Source organism: Callospermophilus lateralis, chromosome 18 (assembly GCF_048772815.1).
Source record: "Callospermophilus lateralis isolate mCalLat2 chromosome 18, mCalLat2.hap1, whole genome shotgun sequence".
Classification (NCBI taxonomy): Eukaryota; Metazoa; Chordata; class Mammalia; order Rodentia; family Sciuridae; genus Callospermophilus; species Callospermophilus lateralis.
Genome location: NC_135322.1, coordinates 188,430 through 213,909, shown reverse-complemented (window position 1 = coordinate 213,909; position 25,480 = coordinate 188,430). Strand labels below are relative to the sequence as shown.

At 50.4% G+C, this 25,480-nt stretch overlaps 2 protein-coding genes and 1 long non-coding RNA gene across 6 annotated transcripts; 2 read left to right on the top strand and 1 right to left on the bottom strand.

Moving 5' to 3' along the window:
* The first annotated feature begins 4,240 nt into the window (after positions 1–4,240).
* On the top strand, positions 4,241–10,115 carry LOC143384356 (uncharacterized). The gene is made up of 4 exons (XM_076839398.2): positions 4,241–4,345; positions 5,663–5,789; positions 6,197–6,313; positions 7,100–10,115. Exons 1-4 carry the CDS (start codon positions 4,310–4,312, stop codon positions 8,512–8,514), a joined length of 1,695 nt encoding a protein of 564 aa, XP_076695513.2. The 5' UTR covers positions 4,241–4,309; the 3' UTR covers positions 8,515–10,115.
* LOC143384374 (uncharacterized) lies at positions 9,417–11,994 on the bottom strand. Its single transcript, XR_013089303.2, has 4 exons — positions 11,816–11,994; positions 11,243–11,506; positions 10,872–10,996; positions 9,417–10,022 (listed from the first exon to the last, which is right to left on the bottom strand). It is a non-coding gene; the product is annotated as an uncharacterized LOC143384374 (long non-coding RNA).
* Positions 11,995–12,199: 205 nt separating this feature from the next.
* Znf446 (zinc finger protein 446) lies at positions 12,200–20,854 on the top strand. Of its 4 annotated transcripts, XR_013089300.2 has the most exons (7): positions 12,200–12,427; positions 13,432–13,812; positions 13,885–14,086; positions 14,592–14,686; positions 16,790–16,874; positions 17,036–18,049; positions 18,637–20,854. XR_013089300.2 is itself a non-coding variant. In XM_076839413.2 (6 exons), the coding sequence occupies exons 2-6, from the start codon at positions 13,471–13,473 to the stop codon at positions 17,599–17,601; spliced, it is 1,287 nt and encodes a 428-aa protein (XP_076695528.2). In that variant the 5' UTR covers positions 12,200–12,427; positions 13,432–13,470; the 3' UTR covers positions 17,602–20,854. The 4 variants fall into 4 exon arrangements, 3 of the variants coding, with proteins under 3 accessions (XP_076695528.2, XP_076695526.2, XP_076695527.2); XM_076839413.2 differs by having other exon boundaries at positions 17,039–20,854; XM_076839411.2 differs by having other exon boundaries at positions 17,036–20,854.
* Positions 20,855–25,480: the final 4,626 nt, after the last annotated feature.

Here is a 25,480-nt window from a genome sequence, read left to right as displayed (position 1 = left end):
CACATAAAAATAAAATAAAAGTATTATGTCCATGTTCAACTAAAAAAAAATCATTAAAAAAAGAATTAGCAGGTGTAATAACTCATAGAGACCTTACTTTTAGTTTAAGACCCAGAAACAAGGAATATTACCATTTTTTAAAATTTACCAATGTATAAAAACACATTTAACAAAACCAAATATGTTACCTTATAAATTTAAAATGCAAAAGTACTTGAATTTATACTTAATTGATGTTTTAGTATTTTAACTTTGCAAATTAATCAGACATCTTCCTCTAACCAACATATTTAGAAATGTTTATTCATTATGTTAAATCTAATTTATCCATGTTTAACTTAGGTTATTTCTATAATGACACTAAAACATCTTCTCATGAAAACCAAGGTATCAGACAAGTCTAATTAACACTTCAAATTAGTTGTTTCTGCCAAAGGAAAAAATCCTTAAAAGCAATGGACATTGCACTTTAAACACTGTATAGAAACTCATGTTTTCTTTGTTTTTAATTTTTAGTTGTAGATGATACAATATCTTTATTTTATTGATTTATTTTTATGTGGTGCTGAGGATTGAACCCAGTGTCTTACCTGTGCGAGGCAAATGCTCTACTACAAACAATTAAAAATAAAAAAAAAAAAAAACGAAAAAAAAACCAAGTAGGTTGTAATTTCAAAGACTTTTTTTTTTTTAGTTGTCAATGGACCTTTATTTTATTTATTCATACATGGTGCTGAGAATTGAACCCCAAAATCTCACATATGTAGGGAAGCACTCTGCCACTAAGCCACAACCCCAGCCCTCAAAGACATCTTTACTCTTACCAATTTAGATTGACCCTTGTTGTTGGAGTTTTATTTAAGTCAGGTCAACTGAAAGGCACTTGGATCCATTCATTACATTTGAGTGCTCATTTATCTCTAAGCCAGTTTTGATTCTATGTGCATAACTAGACACAAGCACATACATAGGCACACATACGATATCCAGGTAGGCACAAGTATACATAAAACAGACAGGAAACAAAGATCTGGTAGCTCCTTACCGGGTATTAAATTCATACAGGTAGAAGGCAAAAAATAAAATCAACCCTTCAGAAATTAAAATAGAGCCGGTCACAGATTTTTACACTATGACTTACACATGAAAAGAGCAGGTGGGAACATTAGGAATAGAGTCTGTCAGCCATGATGGATTCTAAAATCAAACGTTCAGGTGGCCATTCATCCTGCATGGGGACAGGTTTACTTCCGCCATCACCACTGTTTATTTTCCCTACTTAGGACTCTTCAAAGGAAAAGAAGACTTCACATGGACTCTTTCCATTGTGCTTCCTTGTCTCTAGGCTTAGAATTTTTATTCCTTCTTTTCTTGTAGGTTCCTATAACAACACCCCTTCCTGGAGGTATCTTACACATCCCACCCCGCCTTTGCCAATCCCTTTTACTGGGGATCTCTTGCCCACCCCCATCCAGCTCATGTTTCTGCATACAGTCAACAACTCCCGCCTTGTGTGGTGGGGGTTCTTGCATTCACACCTCCATCACACTCACACAGCCTCTAGGACGTCCTGACCACGGAGGAAGTGCTTCTTCCTGGGGAACAGATTTTCCTACCTTGGTCTTCACACAGTTACTTGGTCACTGGAATGCTTGCTAGGGCCCTTTCTCTATGTTGTTAATCCACTTTTTTTTTTTTTTTTTTTTGTAGTTGTAGACGGACAGCATGCCTTTATTTTGTTTTTATGTTGTGCTAAGGATCGAACCCAGCGCTCTGCCACTGAGCTACAGCCCCAACCTACTGATCCACTTTTTGATTTTGAGTCCCCTATGGGCCTCTGGAATCTCAGGTTTCGTCCCCCACCCTGAGGCCACAAGAAGACGGTAAGATATCTCCTCTGAGGAAGGAGTCCCTATGACTCCCTAGGTGATGGAGCCCCACCTTGGGTGCCAACATTGTTAGAAATACAGGATACTTAACCTCTGAACCACATCCCCAGCCCCCCTTATATTTTATTTAGAGAGAAGATCTGAGTTTCTAATGCCTTGCTATGTTGCTAAGGCTGGCTTTGAACTCACAATCCTGCTCAGCCTCCCAAGGTTATGGGCGCGCCCCACTGTGCCAGCCTAAATACTATATTTTGAAAATGGACAACCAAAACTTCCCATTTCTCCACCTCCTGCAGACTTCACTTCCCCTTGCCCTAGGATGAAATCGGACTCCCAAGGGGTCTGCAGACTCCAATGCCTCACAGCACTCCATGCCCAGGCTCCCTTTCTCCCTCATGAAGCCTCCTTGGCCAGACCCAACCTTTCTCCCACTTTAAAAACCCAGGCTAGGGGCTGGGGATGTGGCTCAAGCGGTAGCGTGCTCGCCTGGCATCCATGGGGCTCTGGGTTCGATCTTCAGCACCACTTACAAATAAAGATGTGTCCAAAAAAAAAAAAAAAAAAAAAAAAACCTAGGCTGTCCACCCACCAAGACCTTGTGGGTGCACTGCCCTGTGCTGGGAACACCTTCCCCTGCCAGTGACACAAGAAGCCCTACTCATGCTTCAACCAGACCTATCTTGAACACTAGTGAAGCAATAGCTAATACCGAGAGCTTATTAACTCCCCGACATTGCAGTCTGCACACAACCATTTCTTTTATTTAAAGCTGAATTGAAAGCAAGTCCTGAGATGGTGAAGTGGTTAAAGGCATATACTGTGTAGGTTTACATTTCACCCAGCCAATGGTCAGCTCCCTACTCTGGAACACGTGGCTCATGTTCTCCAGTGTTAAAATGGGTGTGGTAATGGCAGGGTTTCCCTCAGTGACAGATAAAGGACCTAGAATCCGTCAGCATGGTGCCAGGGCTTGCAGCTACTCTGTTTTTGTTGTTTTCTGGTATTGAAGATTGAACCCCCATGGGCGGTTTACCCCTGAGCTACAGCTACAGCCCTTTTTATTTTTTAAGACAGGGTCTCACCAAGTTTCTAAGGCTGGCCTGGACATCTAGGTTCCTTGGCCTTAGCCTTCTGAGTCATTGGGATTATAGGCAGGAGCCACCATGAGCCATCATGCCCAGACTGTAGAGCTCTCTCTCTTTTTTAAGCATTCTTTCTTTTAACCTTCGTTTCATTCATTCATTCATTTATTTATTTTTATGTGGTGCTGTGAATCAAACCCAGTGCCTCAGGCAAGCACTGTACCACTGAGCTGCAACCTCGACCCCCTTGTGGGGCTCTTTTAAAAGACAAAACCTTTTATTCTCCGCCAGAAACAGTGTCAGTCTGCATGGAGAGCGTCCTGCCTTGGTGTTCCGTGTTGCCCTTGAATTGGTCCGAGGGAAAAGGAAACCAGCGTTGTCCTGTGTGGGGCCTGCGGACAAGTAAGACTGGGTTTGGGCACGCGCCTAGAAACCCGTCCAGAATCCAGAAAGACTTAGGCTAGGGGCCGGCAATTCCTGGTGTGGAGGTTGCGAGACTGATAGACTCTTCACAGCACAGTCCAAACCCCTGCTCAGGGCGCACAGCAGGAAACGGTCAGGAAAGGTCACATTTGAACTCTCAACTCCAGGCAGAGACTCCTCTGACTCTCAAGCACCCTCCGCCTCACGTTCTCTCCTGTGCGCCCCTTGCGGGAACTTTCCACCTTGGCATCTTCAAGGCTGAGTCTCCGGGGCTGCTTAGCGGCGCTCTGGGACCCGGGGATCCTCCGCACAGGTGGCCCAGCCTGCAGCCCAACTTGCGCTTAGGGCCCGCTGGGTTCCGTTGAAGACTCGCAGCGGCCACTGCCGGCCTCGCGTCGACGCTCGCCGTTGCCATGGAGAACAGACCCGCGGCGGCAGCGCGCGGCCAGGCCGTGGGAACTACAGCACCCAGAGGGCTCTGCGCGTGCGTCCGCCACGTGCGCCCGCCCCTGGGGGCCGGGGCCCGACTTCCGGCGCTCGGGACTGTCACTCGGCTGCCTGGCGTCGGGCCACTGCGGCTCTGCGGGTGGTACCCTGGAGGCTGGGCCGGCTGTACCGGAGCCTCTGGGTCCCGAGACGAGAAAGCGAGGAAGGTCCTGGAGGAAGACCTGCCTCGTGCCGCCTGCGCACCGCCGCTGCCGCTGCCCGACCCCCAAGCCTCGGTTTCCCGGAGCGCGTGGGCGGTGCCGGAGTGGGCGCTCCTCGGCCCTCGCCGCAGCGCTGCGGCGGCTTCCCGGGCGCCACCTGCCCTGGGCCGACCGCGAGACCGAGGCCCGGGCCGACCGCGCGAGGCTGCGGGCCCTTGGCGGGGCCTGGTCGTGCCCCCTTTCTGCCCCTTCTCGGCTGCAGACTCCGATGGCGGCGGCAGGGGGGCTGGCAGACCCGGCGCCGGTGAGTAGGGAGACCCCTTCCGAGGACCCCGAGCCTCATGGAGGGAAGGACTTCCCCTAGACGACTTGTGCCCTCTGGCTGCTCGGGTGGGAACCGGTACCCTCCAAACCCGGTAGACCAGGTCAGTGAGGCGGGCAGGTCCCACACGTGCCGAGGCTGGGAGCGGAGAGACTGGGTCGGGGGCACGGCTCCTCGACGTGGGGTACAGGGAGAGGAGTCTCGGGACTGAACCGGCAGGTAGAGGAGCTGGGACTGTATCCCAAGGGCGTGGAGCCATGGGAAGTTTTGAAGAGAGGCCGGACGTCCTCCCAGTTAGGATTTTGAAAGCATCTGACCTCTTGCTGAGTGGAGAACAGATGTGGAGAGGTGTGTCCGTACGAAGGGTGAAGGTTCCTACACAGCCCAGGGGAGCAGAGGATGGCTCCCGGACTGCATGGGGAAATTCGTAAGGGGAAAGTTTCGATCGTGTGTAGAGCTGCGTTTGTATCAGGTGTGTGGGGTATGAGCCAGTGTTGTGATGAAGCACAATCGCAAGCTTTTCAGAAGCCCAAGTGAGGTTCCCCCCTCACACACACACACAGGAAAGATCAGGAGTTTGCCGTGTCTGAGAGTGAAGTTGACATTGTAGGTGTCCTGAGCCAAAGCAGAGTTTGGGAACTGGACTGAGGAGGGGGTGATCTCACAGACTCAGTGGAGGATGGTCAGTTTCAGTTTCCTAGAGAGAGGAAAATGGTGGGGAATAACTGGAGTTGTCAGGGCAAGAGTCTGGCAGGTGGCTGAGGGAGGGGAGGGTGGAAAAAGAATGAAGAAATAGAGGGGACAATACTAGGGGGTAGTAGGGTATTGACTTCCTATGTGTCCACCAGGCCCTTTGGACCACCCTCCCGTGGCAACTGATTTCAAGGACCAGCCTGGAAATGTCAGGGGCACAGCAGGGAGAATTCTAGAGTGGGCACACCCTGGAGTATCCACAGCTGGGACTTACACAGTTGCTTGTGCCAGCATAGGAAGGGCACATTTGGTTAGGGTCATGAGTGGTCTTGCTGGGTTTAGTGGATGCCAGCCAAGAACCCTGAGGATTGCTCTCAACTTGCTTGTGTAAACTAGCCAAGGGAGAGGCTGAGAGTGCTTCTGTGCTGAACAGGAAAGGTGGAAGGAAGGGGGCCCAGATGGGTGGAGGAAGTGCCACTTGAAGGTAGCGCTGGAATAGAACCCCAGGAAGGTAATGAATGTTCAGAAAGTGCCAAGGATGTGACCATGGGGACAGGGATCTGAGTTCTGAGTCACAGCCATACCTTAGACTGCTTGCTGTTGTAGGGCCTGATTGCCTTTGAGGACATAGCTGTGTATTTCTCTCGGGAAGAGTGGATGCTACTGGACACAGCCCAGAGGGCCCTATACCGCCACGTGATGCTGGGGAACTTCGCACTTGTGGCCTCATTGGGTAAGGCCCTGGGTCCTCCATGGGAAGCCAAGTTGGTACCTGGCTGGGTCATCAGGACTATCATCTCACCTTCCCACCCAGCCAAGAGCAGGACCTTCTGGCTGGACGCCACATGAGGCAAAGGTCAGGATCTGGAGATGTGCAGGCTGCTCCGTCTTACCCTGTGGCCCCTCTGACTGAGTCTCCTGTGCCTGGGCTCAGTCCTCTTCCTGTGGTGCCCCAGCACATGTGCTGCTGGCAGGGATCCTTGAGCTGTCCCACTGAGCCCCTGCCCTGTTGTGACCCCAGGTTTTCCTGATTGCACAGATGAGACCGTCTGTTTCCATGAGGCCTGACTCCTGCCATCTTCTGTGGGATGGGCTGTCCTGACTTGACGTGGCCTCTCACTTGAACCACCCTGTTCACAGGACTCTCTGCCTCCCGACCTCGCGTGGTCGTGCAGCTGGAGCATGGTGAGGAGCCTTGGGTTCCCAGTGGGACAGATACAGCCCTGGGCAGGAACGCCCACAGAAAGTCCAGCCTTGGTGAGTTGGGGCTCAAGGTAGGGGTGGACGTGGGACCAACCGGTGGCCAAGCCTCTGACTCCCCTCCTACAGACATACTGTCTCCTCTGGCTGCCCATCTGCCTCTTTTCCCTTCTTTCATCATCCTGTCTTGGAGGCTGTGGCCTGGGTCTAAAAACATAGGACCTGATTCCACACAGGAAGTCACCTGACTGTGGTGAGACCTGTTCAGAGTCCTTCCTTCAACTGGGTGGTACAGCTTCAGACCTCCACATCTAGCTGTTACCTCCCTTCATTCATGTGTCCAGACGTTGCCTGAGTGCCTGCTCTGGCCAGGCCTGTTCCAGGTCCTGGGAACACAACCTTCGCGAGGATACTCCTTGTCCTGCTCTCTGGGGCTGATGCCAGGGGAGAGGCAGTCAGTAAACTGTTCGTGAATTGTCTGTAGCTTCAGAAACAAATCAGAGCAAGGAGAAAAAGCAGGCTGGGGAGTGAGCTGTGGGGAGGGATCTGTGGTAGGGATAGCAGCAGAGGCTTAGGTGATACATAATAGATGCTGAGTTCTCTATACTCCCACATCTGGTTGTCTGGGCTTTCCTCTTGACCACGGGGGTGCAGATACAGTGAATGCCATACCTGTCAGGGCAGATGCTTCTTCCACCCGCTTCCTGCAGGGCCCGCGTAGGCTTCCGCTTTTCTTCCTAGGCTTTTCTGTCCATCCCCTGGGTTCCCCCTGCCTTCCCAGCAGCCTGCTCTGGTCACATCCTGGCTGGATGCCCCAGGCAGCCATCATTCCTCTACCCTCAGGTTCCTGCTGTCTGGCAGAGGACAGAGATGTTTCTGGAGAACCGACACTGCCAGGGGCCTTCCTGCATAGCTCCCCTGAGACACCTACTAGTCCAAGCCTGGTGGGAAAACGGGGCGCCTTCTCCTCTGGAGAGAGAAGACCTACCGGTGTGTCAGTGATCTACTGGGAGAGGCTCCTGCTAGGCTCAGGCAGTGGTAGAGCCAGCATCAGCCTGCGACTGACCTCCCCACTGAGGGCTTCTGAGAGTGGCCAGTCTAGAGAGAAAGTCCTTACAGACTGCCCCGCTCCAGGGAAGTTGCCACAGATGGCGGAGCTACAGAAGCCACATGCGCAGCAAGCTCACCCCAGAGCCTTCCCAAGCGATCCAGACCTCAGCACCATCTGCAGTGGGGGAGAACGTGGAATGGACACAAACTGGCATGAGCCTCAGAGACTCGTGGGTACCCAAGAGGCCCCAACCTGGAAAGAGCTGGGCGGGGCCCTCCATGCTGCTCCCGGTCTGCTCCCGGGGGAGAAGCCCTTTGAATGCAGGGCATGCAGCAAAGTGTTTGTGAAGAGCTCAGACCTCCTCAAGCACCTGCGCACCCACACTGGTGAGCGTCCTTATGAGTGTGCACAGTGTGGCAAGGCCTTCAGCCAGACATCACACTTGACACAGCACCAGCGCATCCACAGTGGCGAGACGCCTTATGCATGCCCTGCCTGCGGCAAAGCCTTTCGGCACAGCTCCTCACTGGTGCGGCACCAACGTATCCACACGGCAGAGAAGTCCTTCCGCTGCAGCGAGTGTGGCAAGGCCTTCAGCCACGGCTCCAACCTCAGCCAGCACCGCAAGATCCACGCAGGCGGGAGGCCCTACGCCTGTGCCCAGTGTGGCCGCCGCTTCTGCCGCAACTCGCACCTGATCCAGCATGAGCGCACACACACAGGTGAGAAGCCCTATGCCTGTGCACTCTGTGGTGCCGCCTTCAGCCAGGGCTCTTCACTCTTTAAGCACCAGAGGGTGCACACGGGTGAGAAACCTTTTGCCTGCGCGCAGTGTGGCCGTGCCTTCAGCCATAGCTCCAATCTCACACAGCATCAGCTGCTCCACACAGGTGAGCGGCCCTTCCGTTGTGGGGACTGTGGCAAGGCCTTTGCCAAGGGAGCGGTGCTGCTTAGCCACCGGCGCATCCACACAGGAGAGAAGCCCTTTGTGTGCACACAGTGTGGTCGTGCTTTCCGCGAGCGCCCAGCCCTCTTCCACCACCAGAGGATCCATACTGGTGAGAAGGCCTTGAGGCGACCCAGGGCCGGGATGCGTGCCCAGGCCAGGTCTCCTTCGGAGGCCTCATCAGAAGGTGTTCATGGGAAGGAAGCCAAAGCCACTCCTTCCTCAGGTTCGCCCACGGCCCTAACATCTGCTGAGTCCTAAGGGCACACTTCTACCCTTCCCCAGCCTTCTGTGAATCCCTTTCACAGCTAAAGGCCTGTGTCCACTGCAGGTCCACAATGGGGAGAAGCCCTATGTGTGCTAACCAGGCACAAGGAAAATTCTTTGGTCGCGCTTCCATTTGTACACAGTGACAAGATTTGCCAGTTCAGCTTTGGGATACACCTGTGTCCTCAAAGAGGTCATATGCAGAGACACCAGGAGGATGGACCTGGTGCCAAAAAAGGCAGCCCTGCATGGTGATGCCTCTTCACTGTCTCATGACTAATGCTAAGGTGAGGGGAGAAGTGCAGGCATGAAGAGGTCTTCACAGAAACTGGCAGCTGGTGACATCTCCCTCTCCCACCCTCCCCCCCCCCCCCCAGGCCTCTGTTCATCCAGAGCTGCTTTGGATCTGACCCAGCAAATAGGAGGCTACAGAGGAATGAGAGTTAGGATGTAGGACTCGGGCAAGTGGTTGGGCTCTAAGCCTCAACTACCTTCTCTGGGAAAAAGAGGAAGAAATTTGGGCCCATCCCATAGAGGGTGCTCTGCAGGTGGGTGCCTGTGGGGAAGTTCCTCTTGTCAGCCCTGTGAACCCTGGGCTAGTTTGCTCCCTTTAAAGATGAGTAAACGGAGACACAGAGAGGAAAAGCGAGTTGCCCAGGACAGAGCTGATACTAGAAGCCGGGGGATTGGCTCAGTTTCACATACCTCAGCCCCCAGGCCTGAGGCTCTGACCTGGCCACACAGCCCACTCGCAGGCAGTGCAGCCCTGAGGGAGGGGATGTGGCTGTCAGCTTTGGAAAGACAGATCAAGGACACTGGCTTCCCAGCAGCACTCATTCACATTCTCATCTTCCTTCTGTCACGAGCTCCTGTTACCAAAGTCAATGTTATGAGGATTTTTTTTTTTAATGAGGGATCTTTACATCCAAAGCACTGGTAAGAACTGCAGAGGAAACAAGACAGGGTCGCTCATTTTGTTGGGTTTGGTGGCTACATGACCTGTTCTACTTGGTTGGAAAGTGGACAAACAGCTGAACAAGAAGGACTTGTATGACTTGAGCCTATGTAATGTTCAGCCTTCTTCTGAAGCCACCTTCCCCAGTAGAATGCCCCTTAATGCTGAGGACAGATGGATGGAGGGGCCATGTGATTCCTATATGGTTAAGCAGAGCAGGCCCTCTCCTGATCTGGGGCTTCACTGCCAGGGTAGGCCACGGTCTTTTTAACCCAGAGGAGAAAGGGGGGAGGAAGCCCAAAATGATAGCATTTACAACTTGAAATGGATGTAAGTGATAATTTTGTGTACCGGCATGTGGAAGTCCATGGCCTCAGCCTCTTCTCTTGGCTCCAGGGGTGTTCAGATGTCTTCCTAGTAAAGGTTTCTTTTTAAACACTGTGAACAATAACAGCCTGGTGCCTGTTTCACTCTAATGCAATGCAGACAGTATTAAACACAGATGTGTCATCAGGTGTCTTCCTCCCAGAGCTTCCACCTGAGTCCCCTAGAGAAAGTACAGGGTAAATATGCGGCTTGTCTGCAGCCCAGTGTGGGACTGGGACACCTGTGTCCCATTGGTGGTTGCAGGTTGGTGGAGAAAGCAAGGAGACCTGGGTGGGGTCGGCCTTCCCCTGAGCAGCAGCTCTCCTGGGAGATGAGCCTTTGGGGATCCAGTCAATGGGGGTGGGGGAGTGGAGAAACTGGGACAGAATATGGGGCAGCCATATGTGGTGTCCTAGCAAGGTTGACTCCAGCCCAGTAGGTACACCAGGCCACCACCTGAAGACCTTGCAGTCATCTCCTGTACTCAAAGAACATAAGACCCAGCTGTCCTGCTTAACCACCACTCGGGCCTTATCCACATTCTGCCCTGAAGCCTCCTGATACTCTGTAGGTCCCTGTACTGTTGTCCACCCCTCCCGTATGCACTCAGTCTGCAAAGCTGTGAAATACAGACAAACCCCACCCTGCCACAGAGCTACTTCTAGGGAACTCATGAGATTAAGGACCAAAGGCCTCTGCTGAACAAGTGTGTGTCCACTCATGAAACATTTCCTGTGCCTTGGGCAGAATTTCTTGGATCACCCAGTTTATGTCCTAAGCCCTCCTGATGCCTTAGCTGGATTCAGTGTCCTGTCTCCCCACCAGCTCTCCTTGAGCTCTTTCTCACCTTTGGGCTGTGTTCTTGTTCCTCAGCTCCAACCTCCTTGAATCTACCTTTTCTGATATCCAGAACTGGCTGGGGACCCCAACCTGGGCTGCCTCCTCCATCTGGCTTGCCTTTCTCCAACCCCTGTGGTCATGTTGGGCTGGTCTCTTTTAACCCAGTCAAGTTGTAACTGTAAAAGTGTACCTGAATTTTCTGGGACAAAGGTCGACTCAAACATAGGCATCACAGCTAGCTCAAATCCAGAAGACTGGTGGTATAGCTTGGTGGCAGAGTGCACCCCGAGCATGCCTGAGGCCCTGGGTTCAATCCTCAGGGAGGGAGGGAGGGAGGGAGGGAGGAAGGAAGGAAGGAAAAAAATAAAGGATAAATAAAATAAAAATAAATAAATAAATAAATAAATAAAATAAAATAAAAAATAAGGATAAATCCACAAGTGTGAGGATGGGGAAGGGTGTTAAGGGCAATGGCATTCTGAAGCTAGATGTGGTAACTGTCACTCACTGATGAGAAGCCAAATACTTAATTGGCATTTGGGTAAGTCCAACTAGGCTTACCCTGTAGCACAGCAGGAGGCTTGGTGAACAGCAATCCAGGGAGAAGGGTCTTCCTGTAAAGGTACCTGGAGAAGAGCTCTCCACCCACTGAAAAATGGTTCCCAGACGATCTGCAGTCCCAGAGAAAATACTGAAGCCCTTCAAAAAATAGCACCCTGATGAAGCCACTGGACAGGTAAGAGTTAAGCTCTACCCACACACTGCTCCAAGGTTCCAGTCAGCATTTAGGACTACTGCTCTTGTCCTGAATTGTTGACAGGTTATCTGAAAAACCAAAACACGTGCAGATAAAGTTTAGTATTGAGTGAGTACACAACAGTTCAGCTACTTGATAGGTGGAGGCAGAGTGAACCCTGCCCCACAGTTAAATAATAACACTGCCTGCTGTGAAAAACACGCCACTGTCTGGTTCTGTTTCGCAAAATAAATAGACGGTTGAGCACATCCCACAAATTTGGACACCCTTCGTTTGCATGTCAGACTCTGAAGGGTAATACACAGTTACCTTCTCAGTAAATGTATGCCCCCAAAAGTCCGCAGGGCATTAACGGGTTGAATGAGGGTCTCCAGTACCTGCTTCGAAGGAGAAATCTTAGCGAGGTGGAAGCCTGCGAATTCACGGAGGTTGCCACGGAGCGACATTTAGGATCTCTTCGGGATCGGGGGAACGCTGTGGTCATGGCCATGGAAAAAACTGGAAGTGGGCAGCTGTGCTGCACCCGAGTCTGCGGGAGAGCGGAGTGTGACCTGGCAGGCCGGGAGGTGGGGTGGGGCGAGCGTAGGCGGAGAGCCTCCTCTGATTGGTAGGGAGAGCACGCTGTCACCACCCCTAGGCCTCGGGTCCGCTGCGCGCATGCGCAAGACTTTGACGGGCAGTCCGGGCACGCGGTGGGTAAGCCTGGCGCTCGGGTGTGAAGACAGGGGAGGGGGACGCCCCTGCCTAACTCTAGGGCAGTGCGGAGTCTTCGAGAGGAAAGGATGCCATCCAGCCGCGAGGAGTTTGAAAATGCGCTCCTGGGCTCACGAGGCTCATGGGAAACGTAGTCCTCGGGGAGCCGGAGGTGCCTGAAGGGCCGGCGCGGGATTGGCCGGGCTGGAGTCGCCAGGGCAACGCGCGGGCGGGGCGAGCGGGTGTGTGCGCAGCCACTTCCGGGAAGTGGCCGCCGGCCCCGAGCGGCTGCGGAGGTGAGCGCGTTTCTGACTGGCCCGTGCGCGGCTTCTTCCACCGCCGCCGCCTTTGTCCAGGCTTTCTGCCCACCCAGAACGCCGTCCCCGGCGCCCAGACCCGGACCGGCACCCCTGAGAGACCTGCTCCTTCCCTTCCCGAAACGGGCCGCAGACCCCCAAATCCGAGGGTCTCTCGGGTGGGACAGGCCTGACAGACCCCCAGTGGGCATGCCTCCCCCAGATGCGCTTCAGGGCTGAACCCACAGTTTCGCGCCACGCGCAGCTCCGTTTTGTGTCGCTTCTGCTTTGGGGTTTTACTCGCATGGGCCCAGCCTGTACGAGGCCTCTGCAGTTCGCAGTGGTCAGCAAGCACCGTGTCTCGGGAGTGCACCTAGTATTGCACCTGCTTCGTCTGTCTCATGGCGAGGACAGGCCCGGTCCCCAGAGCCAGCTCTTCAGGCAGCAAGTCCCAGAGACCATTAGGACAGACACAAAGCCCAACCTTCCACACTCAGGGCTCCCAATCCCCCAGGACCAGCTGGTCGATTGACCGTTCACTTCTGGGCTGGGGGAGCCACTTTTCTGTCTGTTATACCCAGGTGTTGGGTTTTTGTTTTTGTTTTTTTTTTTTTTTTGGTGGTTGTTGTTTGTTTTGAGTCAGGATCTCACTAAATTGCCAACTTGCCAATGCTGGTCTCGAACTTGCAGTCCTGCCTTAGCCTCCCAAGTCGCTGGGATAACAGGTGTGGACCACTGCTCCTGTCTTACCTGTATTTGATCGAACTGTTTTCCACTTTCCTGGCAGCTTCCTGGACTCCTTCCATCCAAGCATTTATCCGCAAGGCATCCTCCTGATCTCAGCTCCTATGACCTTCTCCTTCCATGAAGCTTTCCTGGAGCCCCCACCCCTTACCTACTCTTACCTACTCTTGTCCTGGCCTTGGCTCCTGGGCTGGGCCTTGTATCTGTCTCCCCTTAGCCAGGCCCTCTTGAATGACACTTTGATCTCTCCTTTTCTGTAGGTCTTCTTGGTGATTCCAAAAAGACCCTCTGAAACAAGAATGCCATCCCCACTGGGGTCCCCACACCAGTCCCTCAGTAATCTTGAGACCACCCTTGAGGAGCCTGAGGCTGCACGACTGAAATTCCGTGGATTCTGCTACAAAGAGGTGGCAGGGCCCAGAGAGGCCCTGACCCGGCTGAGAGAGCTGTGTCGCCAATGGCTGCGGCCTGAGTCATGTTCCAAGGAACAGATGTTAGAGCTGTTGGTGCTGGAACAGTTTGTGGGCACACTGCCCCCTGAGATCCAGTCCTGGGTGCAAGGGCAGCAACCAGGCAGCCCTGAGGAAGCTGTAGCTCTAGTTGAAGGGCTACAGCATGACCCTGGGCAGCTGTTGGGCTGGGTAAGTGTGGTGTCATGAACTTCTAAGGACAGATCAAACATAGAGCCCATGTGACTTACCTCTTTTTCTCAGATCACAGCCCACATCCTGAAGCCAGAGGTGCTTCCTGCAGCCCGGAAGACAGAGGAGTCCTCAGCAAGCCCCTGCCCCTCGGGAACAGTGGAGTTCTCTGGGGCAGCCCCTGGAGAGGGTCCACATAATGCCAGGATGGAAGGGTCTACCCAGCTCAGCTGCAGTGTGAAGGAGGAGCCCAGTGCTGATGGGCAGCATGTGGGTGAGGAGAGTGCCACACCAAGACTGTGGGGCTTGTGGAAAGAGTGTGCACATCCCTGGAGGGGAGTCCCAGGCAGCTTTTTTTTTTGGGGGGGGGGTACGAGGGATTGAACCCATGGGTGCTTAACCTTTGTGCACATCCCTCCTTCCTTTTTTAAAAAAAATTTATTTTGAGATAGAGTCTTGCTAAGTTATTAGGACCTCGCTAAATTGCTGGCACTGACTTTGAACTTGCAGTCCTCCCCTGGCCTCCAGAGCCACTGGGATTATAGGAATATACCACAATATCTGGCTCCTCAGGAGACTTCTTATGCCAGGGCTTAGACTCTGGAAATGAGGGTGGATGTCCTTGGCTGGCATGGAAGCCCTGGAGAAGATCTGGGAATCAAAAGACAGGCCATACACAGGGCAGAGGTGGACCAAGACTTAGGCAGTAACATCAGATCCTCTCCAGCCTGGCTTGTGGGTAACTCCTGACACCCATTCCCATCTACCTTACTTTTCAGCACCTCCCAGTCCACTGCTTCCAACCCAGTCTCCCAAGGGGCATCTTAGGTACCAGGACCCAGCCTCCACTTCCTTCCACCCACCCAGGATTCAGGTGAGCGGTCCCCAGTGGAAAGTACAGGTCCCAGGTACGGGAGGGAGCTACCCCTGGTGCATGCCTCTGCCCTGTGGTTTTTCCAGTCTTGGCCAGTTGCTCTTGTACTTTGTTTTTGTTTTTATTTTTTGTACCAGGGATTGAATCTAGGGGCGCTTTGCCACAGAGCCACAACCCCAGCCCTTTTTTTAAAAAAAAAAAAAAAAAGCTTTTTTAGTTGTAGATGGACACAATACTTTTATTTATTTATTTTTTGCTGAGGTTCAAACCCAGTACCTCATATGTGCGAGGCAACCGCTCGGCCACTGAGCTACAATCCCAGCCCTCCCCAGTCCTTTTTATATTTTATTTAGAGATAGGGTCTCACTGAGTTACTTAGGGTCTCACAAGTTGCTAAGGCTGCCTTTGAACTCAGTCCTCCTGCCTCAGCCTCCTGAGCTGATGGGATTACAGGTGTGCACCACTGCGCCTGGTTCTTAAGCCCTTTACTGCCCAAAAGTGGAGTAAGTAACGGGTGCCCCAGAAGTCCCAGGGGTAGAGGAACAGACTGTTGGCCTCTATTATTGGAAAATTTGAGCCTCAGATCATGGAAACCTGGTCAGAAGTGACCAGAACTGGTGGGCTTGCCTTCTTCACCTCCAGAGAAGTCACTGGGGAGATTCGCAACTCCTAGAGGTCTAGGGCCAGAACTTGGAGATTTAAACTTGTGTGTGCAGGTTGGGAGGAACCAGGACAAACTGGCAGGACGTCAGCACCTGGGGTCAGAACAAACACTCTTCCTGGGAAATGCCTAAAGTCCCTTCTCTTGTAGGGTTTTTCTCAAAAGGCAATCAGCTGGGGGCTTGGGAGGTGGCTCAAGCGGTAACGCGCTCACCTGGCATGCTCAGGGCGCTGGGTTCAATCCTCAGCACCACATAAAAATAAAATAAAGATGTTGTGTCCACCGAAAACTAAAAATTAAACATTAAAAAAATTAAAAAAAAAAGGCAATCAGCTGGGCCTAGAAGCTTAATTCAAAGCTCCTGTCATCTTGAGCACCAAGTTCCCAAGTAAGTAGAGTGGGGGACTGTTTTCTCCTAGTTCTTTTGCTTCTATACCACTCTAGTTGGGAGCTTTCTCAGCAGAATTGTTGGCTGAGGTGTGCTTTGAGGCTGAGATTCCAGGTTCCTTCCATAGTCTGATGGCACGGTTAGAAATCTTAGCTGAGTGGAAAGGTTGCAGGCTCCATGGGATCAGCACTTCCAGCCTTTACCATCTCTATCTTGGTTAGATATGGCCAGCTCCCTGCTCCCAGACTCGCTTTGGCTTGTCTCTCAGGATTATTTTTCCCAACCCAGCAAAGCCCCAGATGGCAGGACTCAAAGGCAGGAAGTATATTTCTCAGTAAAGCCATTGGGGCCTCTGCCACATGCCAGGTTCATCCTCTCTCAGGGTCTTGCCAGAAGCAGCACACAGGAGCCAACTGGCACCCACACTCTGAACTTTCTTTCTTTCTTTCTTTTTGGGGGGCGGGGTGGTGCTGGATATTAAAGCCAGGGCCTGGTACTTGCGAGTCAAGCATTCTATCAACTGAGCTGTATTCCCAGCGCCCCCACACTCTGAACTTTCTCCACTGCCACTACTGCGTCCCCGGTTCTCATCCCAAGGTGCAGTCAGGATCCTGGATCCTCCTTCCTCCCCACAGCCTCATTTCCATGTGCTCAAATGCTCCCAGCCTTTGAAGACTCTTGTAGTCAGAGGCTTGGCAGGTGGCTGCGTCCCCAGCAGTCCCTGGGTCTCTTGCTCCCTTTAGCACCCTGTTAAGATACTTGAAAGGGCAAAGGTTGGGGGCAGCCATAATGGTCTTTAGAAAGCTTGACCTGAATCCCACCCTGTTTCAATCTCTGACCAGAACAGTGGGTGGGCAGCTAAGACAGGTGAGTACTGGCAGGCTGGCCAGATGATCTGAAGGAGGACCCCACATTCACAAGCCCCTTCTTGGCTTGTGCCTTATCCAGCCATAGATGAAGCTCAGGTAGCCTTTCCCAGGTAATAGGTAAGGATGCATGCAACACTAGCAGACTGGGGTGGGACACGATGATGAGCTGCACCCTCATCCTGCAGGAGGAGTGGGGGCTGCTGGACCCGTCACAGAAGGAGCTGTACTGGGACGCGATGCTGGAGAAGTACGGCACGGTGGTCTCGCTGGGTGAGGACCACCGGTCCCTTCCCGCCTGGGCTTGGGTGCAGGCTGCTTGCCTGGGCTTTCGCACAGGCCTTCCAGGGCCCAGTCACAGCCTTCCCCCTTCCAGAGGGCACCCACCCGGCCCTCGGGTGATCTCCCACCTGATCGTTCGTTGCCCACCCCAGCAGGACTGCCACCCCCGCAAGCCAAAGAGCGGGCTGAATCCAAGTCAGAGCCTGACCGTGAGCCAGAGCTGGGAACACCATGCTCCGGACCCGAGGTTGGTGAGAGCCGCTGCCCAGGCGAGCGCAGCCTGAGCCACCCAGAAGTTGGGGCTGAGGTAGACACGCCTGGGCGCAGCCAGGTCTGCACATCCCCGCCACCAGCACCGCCACTCCCGTTGTCCCCCACACAGCCGAAGCCCTACGTGTGCCCGCAGTGTGGCAGGGGCTTCGACTGGAAGTCCGTGTGCGTCATCCACCACCGCTCACATGCAGGAGGCCCCTGTCCCGAGAGGCCACCACAGGCACCCCAGGAGCCAGTGGCACGACCCCCACGGCGCCCGGTGGGGCCTCGGAGCTATACCTGTGAGGAATGTGGGCGCAGCTTCAGCTGGAAGTCGCAGCTGGTCATCCACCGGAAGAGTCATGCTGGCCAGCGGCGCCACTTTTGTAGTGACTGCGGCCGCAGCTTCGACTGGAAGTCCCAGTTGGTCATCCACAGGAAGAGCCACCGGCCTGAGGCCCCTTGAGCAGGAGGGCTGCCCTCCTGGGGGGCGGTAGAGGGGGGACACCTGTGGGCCTCTGGGCCTAGATAGCGCACCCTGGCGGCCAACTCCAGCCTACTGGAGACTCAGGGGGACAGTAAGGAACTCTGGACCTGCCCCCAAAAGTCCACCTGGGAGTGAGGGAAAGCTGCTCTGTTCCTCCTGCCCTGCCTTCTAGAGGAGGCCTGGGTTGGAATCCAAGCCGAGCGGTGACTGTGGGTGATCACCAAGGCCTCCCTACCTGAGGTAGAAAAGCCCAGGACACGCCCTCCTCCTGGGACCTCTTGCTCAAAAGCTGCCCCTTCCTAGAGAAGTCCCTGTGGAAGGTGGCAGTAAGCTCAGAAAGGCACAGCTGATGTCTGTCCTGCTGTGTGAGACCCCTGGACCTCCATGTGCACGTTTCATCCTTAGCGTAAATCGTATGTTTTAGCAGGTAAGTGTCTGAATAAGAGCCTGATTTCCCACTTCTGTTGGCCACTTCAGCAGTCTGCCTGGCAGCTAGAGGTTCAGGGCGGACCCAGAATTGCCAGCCTACGGTCACAGCCTCAGACCCCGCCTGCTTTCATCCTTGGCCACCAGCCTTTGAACTCTTGAGCCTGGGTTGGGGTAGACAGGGCACTTCTTTTCAAAGCATAGATGGACAAGAGTGACCTCTGAAGGGTGACATGTTCTGAGGCCATGCAAACCTTCAAGCCAGGGCTGCACCCTCACATCCTTAGTTGGTCATGCAGCAGAAAGGCAAAGGATCCCACTGCCCTGGGAGAGCTGTCTGGCTTTCTGGACAGTCACTCAGGACTTGCAGTATCGGTTTCCTAATAACTGCTCCAACGAACTCAGTGACATGAAACACTGCACATTTATTCTATGTTGGTTTTTAAGGTCAGAACTCTGAGACATGTCTCAGTGAACTAAATCAGTTTATCAACAGGGCTGCTAGTTCCTCCTGCAGAATCTGGGAGAGGATCCACCTTCTAGAGGTGTCCTGAATTCTTGACTCACGGCCTCCTCCTTCATTTTCAGTGCCAGCAGTAGCCAGTCAAGTCTTTTTACATTACATCACCGCCACTCTTCTGCCCGTCTTCCACTTATAAGGAGGACCTTTGTGATGACTTTGGGCCCACTTGGATGCTTCAGTCTCCCATTTCAAGGTCAGATGATGGAACATGGAATTCTAATTTTTTTTTTTTTTTTTTTGGATACCAGGGATTGAACCCAGGGGTACTTAAGTACTGGGCAACATCCCCAGTCCATTTTTGTGTTTAGAGGCAGGGTCTCACTTGGTTGCTTAGGGCCTTGCTAAGTTGCTGTGACTAGCTTTGAACTCTCTCAGCCTCCCCAGCTGCTGGGATTATAGGTATGTGCCACCACCTGGCTGGGATTTTTTTTCCCTCTTTCTAATTTTTTTTTAATTGATTTTTAAAAAAATAAATGACAGTGGAATGCATTACAATTCTTATTATACATATATACCCAATTTTTCATCTCTGTTTATATATAAAATAGGTTGACACCCAATTCGGTGTCTTCATGGATAATGTTGTCCATCACATTTTACCTTCCTTGCTGATCCCCTGACCCCTCCATTCCCTCCCACCCCTCTGCCCCAGTAAGATAGGGTTTTACAAAAGTGGCTTGATGGGAAGAGCCCAGTGGCTCCATCAAGCAGCACCTGTGAAGAGCCCATAGGCCTTGAGTCCTCGACAGGGACAGCTACAGTGGCAGAAAATGAGAGATGTTTAAAGACGTCTAAAAAACCCAGTCCAACTCAGTTTCCAAAGTAGGATAGAAACATTTATCCCATGTTCTGATCACAATCTGGGCTTTCCTAAGGCTGTGGTGCATCCTCTTCCTTTTCTTCATCACTGTCAATAGAAAATGAGTTCTTGGTTACTTATATGAAATGAAATGAAATTAGATTCCTGTCTTGGGCTGGCCAGCACCTTGCCAGGGAATTCTTGCCTGCTCAGAGGGATGTCTCCTTAGAAATTAAAGTCTGGAATAATTAGTGAAGAACAAAAGACAAAGTCAGAAAGATTTTTTTCAAAGTTGGAGCCCCTGATAGGTCCAGTCCACACAAGAGCTGGACTCATGTGGCTTATTTAAGGGGGTAGAGAAAAGGCAGGGATCAGGTTTCAAGGGTGGAGTCTTGCTTCTTGATGTCTTGCATTCAGCAGGTTGATTGCATCTTGGCAGGTTACACCCATCTCAGAGGGATTGTGAGGCTGGGTGGTTAGCAGGTCACCCCATCTCGGTGCTGTGTGGGACCAGGCAGAGCGGAATAAGGCTCACAGTGCATCTAGGCAGTCTTACACAGAGGAAATGTCCACTGGGAGTTCCCAGACACCAGATAATCCCATTCACTAGGCTGCAATGAGCCCATGGACGGCTCTCAACAAATTCCTATTTCACATCACAGACAGACATTACAGATAGGTTAAAGATCTGAATACAGAAAGAAAATTAAAACATCTAGAATATAATATAGAACAGTTTCAGATGACTTTGAATCAAGAAATGCTTTAAGTTTTATTTTGAGATAGGGTCTCACTAAGTTGCTTACGGCCTAAATTGCTGAGGCTGGCTTTGAACTCATGATCTTCCTGCCTCAGTCTCTTGAGCTATTGGGATTCCAGGCATGCACCATTGTACTTAGCTGAGAAGTGCTTTTTAAAACAAGGCATTTATTGAATATTGTTCATCTGGGTGAAATTAAATAATTTACTAAAATATATGATTTTTCTATATTATCTGTAGTATTAGTTTAAATCAAAGATAGTATGCATACATTAATAGATTAATGTTTAATACTGACTTCTCAAATTTAAAAAGTTTTTTAAATTTATAAATCTAGAAAATTGGGCTGGAGTTGGCTGGGATTTTTGATTCTTTTTTTTGGTTGTAGATGAACACAGTACCTTTATTTATTTATTTTTGTGTGGTGCCGAGGATCGATTCCAGTACCTCACATGTGTTAGGCAAGCGCTCTACCACTGAGCTGCAACTCCAGCCAGGGATTTTTAAGTTCTTTTTTTTTTTTTTTTTTTAATATTTATTTTTTAGGTGTAGATGGACACAACACAATGCCTTTATTTTTATGTGGTGCTGAGGATCGAACCTGGGTCCCGCCTGTGCTAGGTGAGTGCTGCACCACTGAGCCACAATCTCAGCCCCAGATTTTTAAGTTCTTAAGTGTTCCACACTTGCTTGGGGTCAGTTTACTTTGCATCCCCAAGAGTTCCCAACAGTTTAACACTGTGGACTCTCATTATTTCCTTTTCAGTTCTGTGGACAGAAGGTAATTAGTGTATGTCAGTAGAGCCCACAGTTGCCCGTATGTGCCACCCTGTGTGCCACCCTGTATACCTGGTTTGATTTCCATGCAGGTGATCCATTCATGTCTTCACTTCTTTTCTTCAGTCGTTTATCCACTGCATTGGCCTTAGCTAACTCAGCAGCACTGTCAGCCTCCAGAGTGGGTCGTAGAATCGACATCATCTCATGAGAACTTAGGCCAGGCCATGCCTGGAGTGGTGCCCACTCATCTGTTCCGTTCCCTGAGCTGCCTCTCCAGGGAGGGGGCTTTTCCATACCAACTCAGGTCCCCTGTAATTCATCTGATCTTCATGACGACTCCATGAGCCTTTCCTTCTCCCCACCCAGGTCTTCCTCCAAGACTCTTCACTTCCTGGGCTTCTGGTTAAGCCTACTTGGCGCCCAGAAACACTCTCCACTGCCAGAGCTGACCCAGTGATTGGCGAGCTGGGATTTGACCTGGGTCTGTCTCACTCTGGAAGCATCTATGGTTGTGGTGTAAGAGCTAAAAGTCAAGCCCAGTATTATGTTCTGCCTTGACATCTGAAACCAGTAAGGAAGTCCTTGGATGACAATTAGCACATTCCCTACCCCACTGTGCTCCCATTGATAAGGGCCTAAGCAAACAAGTTGGTAAATGGGCCAGGCACAGTTCCTGCTTATGCTTGACTAGCAGGTCTCAATGCCCTCCAGCCTGCAGAATTATTCAAACCAGTCCAGTCCTCAGACAGAAACCAGGAGCCACCTCAGCCTTTTATTAGGAAGACTGCTTCCTACAGCTCCTGGTCATTCACTCTATTCCCAGAGCACTTTTGAGGGAAATGTCTTGTCAAATAGTTAACTTTATTAGATCTTCCTATTTGTAAATTTAATGGATTATGATCAGAAAAGTGGATCCTGGCTGGGTGTGGTGGCTGGGTTCCATCCCTGGTGGTGAATGAGGGGGTGAACCTGGGTCCTGTATAAACTTTTCATAACATTTCACACTCACTAATATGACTGTAATAAGAAAAAGACAATAACAAGTGTTGGGGAGGACATGGAGAAATTAAAACCATCATACTGCTGGTGGGAATATAAAATGGTGCAGGTGTTTTAGAAAACTTTCCCCAAAAGTTACATAGTAACACTATATTTCACCTTTTGATGGTCTTTCTAGTCATTATCTAATACATTTAGAAATAAAATGATGGACTGGGGATGTGGCTCAAGCGGTAGCGTGCTCGCCTGGCACGTGTGCTGCCGGGTTCGATCCTCAGCACCACATACAAAACAAAGATGTTGTGTCCGCCGAAAACTAAAAAATAAATATTAAAAAATTCTCTCTCTCTCTCTCTCTCTCTCTCTCTCTCTCTCTCTCTTTAAAAAATTCTCTCTTTCTACACTTAAAAAAATTATCTAAAAAAAAAAAGAAGTAAAATGACAAGTAAATTTAACAATTCAGATATTCTTCTGAAAAGAGCTCTGGATCAAAAAAGAACTGATATTTCTCTGCAAATTGTTCTCTGCTGCACTGAGCAGGCCAAGAATTAATTCCCAGACTGTATCTTGCAGTAGAATCTATTTTCTGTTTTCCAGGTTCCTGACTGTAAAAAGAGAGGCAGGGAGTTCAGTGGCACATGCTTATAATTCCAGCTACTTGGAAGCTGAGAAAGGAGGATTGCAAGTTCAAGACCAGCCTGGACAACTTAGCAAGACCCTGAAAATCAACCAGTCAAAAGCTTTGAGGACTGTAGAATTTGTTGTGAAATGCATAGAGCAGGCTGTGGGTATAACTTGATGATACAACACTTGCCTAGCATGCTTGAGGCCCTGGGTTCCATCCCCAGTACCATCACACACACACACACACACATTTGCATAGGAGGCCCCTTAACCTGACTCAATTCCAGGGCTTGAGAGACCCTGTTTGGGGTAAAAGCCTAAAACCATGAAACAATGGGAGTGTGGAGATGAAGGCAGTTCGTAACTTTTGTTGCTGGTGCAAGTTTACAAGCCTTTTGTTTTCAGAGCAGACAAGGGCATCACAGCCCTGAATAGGATAGTCCTCTGACCCGTCTCTCTCCAGGCTACAGAAGCTTGTTAAAGCAGAAACTCACATGATGGTAGACAACAAAGTTGTAGAACAAATAAATCCAAAAGCTAGCTCTTTGAAAAGACCAATAAATAAAATAGATTAAAGCATTTTGAACCTGAGTGCTAAACTATCAAAAAAGGAGACTTATTAAGGGGCTGGGGGCTGGTGTTTTGGCTCAGTGGTAGAGCACTTGCCTAGCATGTGTGAGGCACTAGGTTGGATCCCTGGCACCACATAAAAATGAGCAAATAAATGTGTTTTGTCCATCTATAACTTAAAGAATATTTAAAAAAAAAAAATTTTTTTTAAAGGGGGCTGGGGTTGTGGCTCAGTGGTAGAGCACTTGTGGCTCAGTGGTAGAGTGCTTACCTAGCACATGTGTGGCACTGGGTTTGATCCTCAGCACCACATAAAAATAAATATTGTGTTCGTATACAACTAAAAAAAGTTTAAAAATAAGTAAAGGTATTATGTCCATCTATGACTAAAAAAAATATTTTTTAAAAAAGGAGATTAAACTGTATCCGGGCTAGGATATAGCTCAGTTGGTAGAGTGGCTGTCTTGCATGCACAAGGCCCTGGGTTCAATCCCCCTCACCAAAAAAAAAAAAAAATTATATCCACTGAGAGACATCAAAGAGAGACATCAAAATGAATATTGTGAATAACTCCTTGACAACACATTTAAAAATCTAATAGAAATAGGTTTTCTTTCTTTTTTTTGGTGGTGCTGGGGATTGAACCCAGGAGCCTTATGCATTCAAAGCAAGCACTCTATTAACTAAGCTATATCCTCAACCCATAGAAAATAGATTTTCTACAAAAGCAAAATATTAGATAAAAGCATCTGCAACATAAACAACAACAATGTTTTTGAGCCCCCAAAAAAGAAAATGACTACAACATAATAAAATGTGGAGAAAGACTATGAAGCAGGAATTCACATCATCAGGAACTTTATTAGGTTGATAAACCAAAAATGAGTGTATGCTTAAGAAGTAACCAGAAGAACACCAGCAATATGTGGGTAGACCTGGTCTGCCTTTTTCTTTGCCACATTTCCCATTCGTCACACTGTTGGGTATTAACAGCATTGTCAACAAATAAGACAATTCAAAATAATGGCTGGGTGTGGTGGTGCACACTTGTAATCCCAGCAGCTCGGGAGGCTGAGGCAGGAGGATCATGAGTTCAAAGCCAGCCTCAGCAATGGTGAGGCGGTAGGCAACTCAGTGAGACCCTCTCTCTAAGTAAAATCCAAAATAGGGCTGGGGATGTGGCCCAGTGGCTGAGTGCCCCTGAGTTCAATCCCCAGTACCAAATCGTTAATAATAATAAAATAAAAAATAATGTAATGGATTGCTCAGTTTTCAAAAATAGCAAATAAGACTCCAGACAATATGTAATCCTAGCTACTGAGTCAGGAGGATCACAGCTCAAGGTCAGCCTGTATAACTTAGCAAGATCCTGTCTGCAAAATTAAAAGGGCTGAGGATGTGGCTAGGGGTGTAGCTCGGTGGTAGAATGCTTGTCTAGCATAAGTATAAATTACTCAAGCTGGATGGGTCTGAGGATCCAGAATGAGATCTTGTCTATAACATTTATGCCCTTTGACCTGACACCTGCACTGATAGGGTTTGCTGAATAACTCATAACCTCTCTCAACTGCAGCTACCTTCACTTTAAAGTGGAACACCATTACAATCTACCGTGTGGGATGCATTTGTAATGCCAGATTCGTGGGACCTCAGTAGACCTCCAGGAGCCGAATCCGATGCAATCACACAAGAGTCTTTATTGCAAGCTCCAGCCTGGACTCACAACCGTTCCCGATGCAATGGTCCCGGTCCTTTGCCAGGGAGATTTTATAGGTTTTGGGGGATACTCTATGCATCACAACATCTCACAGAAAATCATTCCACACCGCAGGAAAGTCAAACAACAACTCTTAACATTGATTAGCACATTCACTGGCGGGAACAAGTTGGGTAGGGGTGATTGGCTAGTACAAGAGGGGGATTCCTTTGAACTGATTAGTTTAAACCACGAAGGGGTGTACTTACTGAACTACATGGTTTCCCATCATGTTATCAACCACCATAAACTCCTGGGGGCTCATCTGGCATCCCAGGTATTCTCCCTGTCTCATGCTGATTGGTGGCTGCTAGGGGGTTGCTATGGGTCCTCACCTAGCCTGACTGAGTCAGGGACACCTGGGGCAGCAGATCTCTCCTGTTATTTGTAGACAAACAACTCAGTAGGGCGGGTATGTGCCTAGGAGTGCTCTGTGGGTCTTTCCAAGGACAAGGGTCACGCCCCCTTCCTTGGACAGTCTTTGCGCTGAGGTAGAGGCTGGTTTCTCAAAAATGGAGTCCCACTAGTTTCTCACATTAAAGGGTAAGATAAGGTGTCGATTGAAAAATACCAGCCCTAGCTTGGCCCCAAGGCACCCCATGAGTGTTCTCAGACACAAGT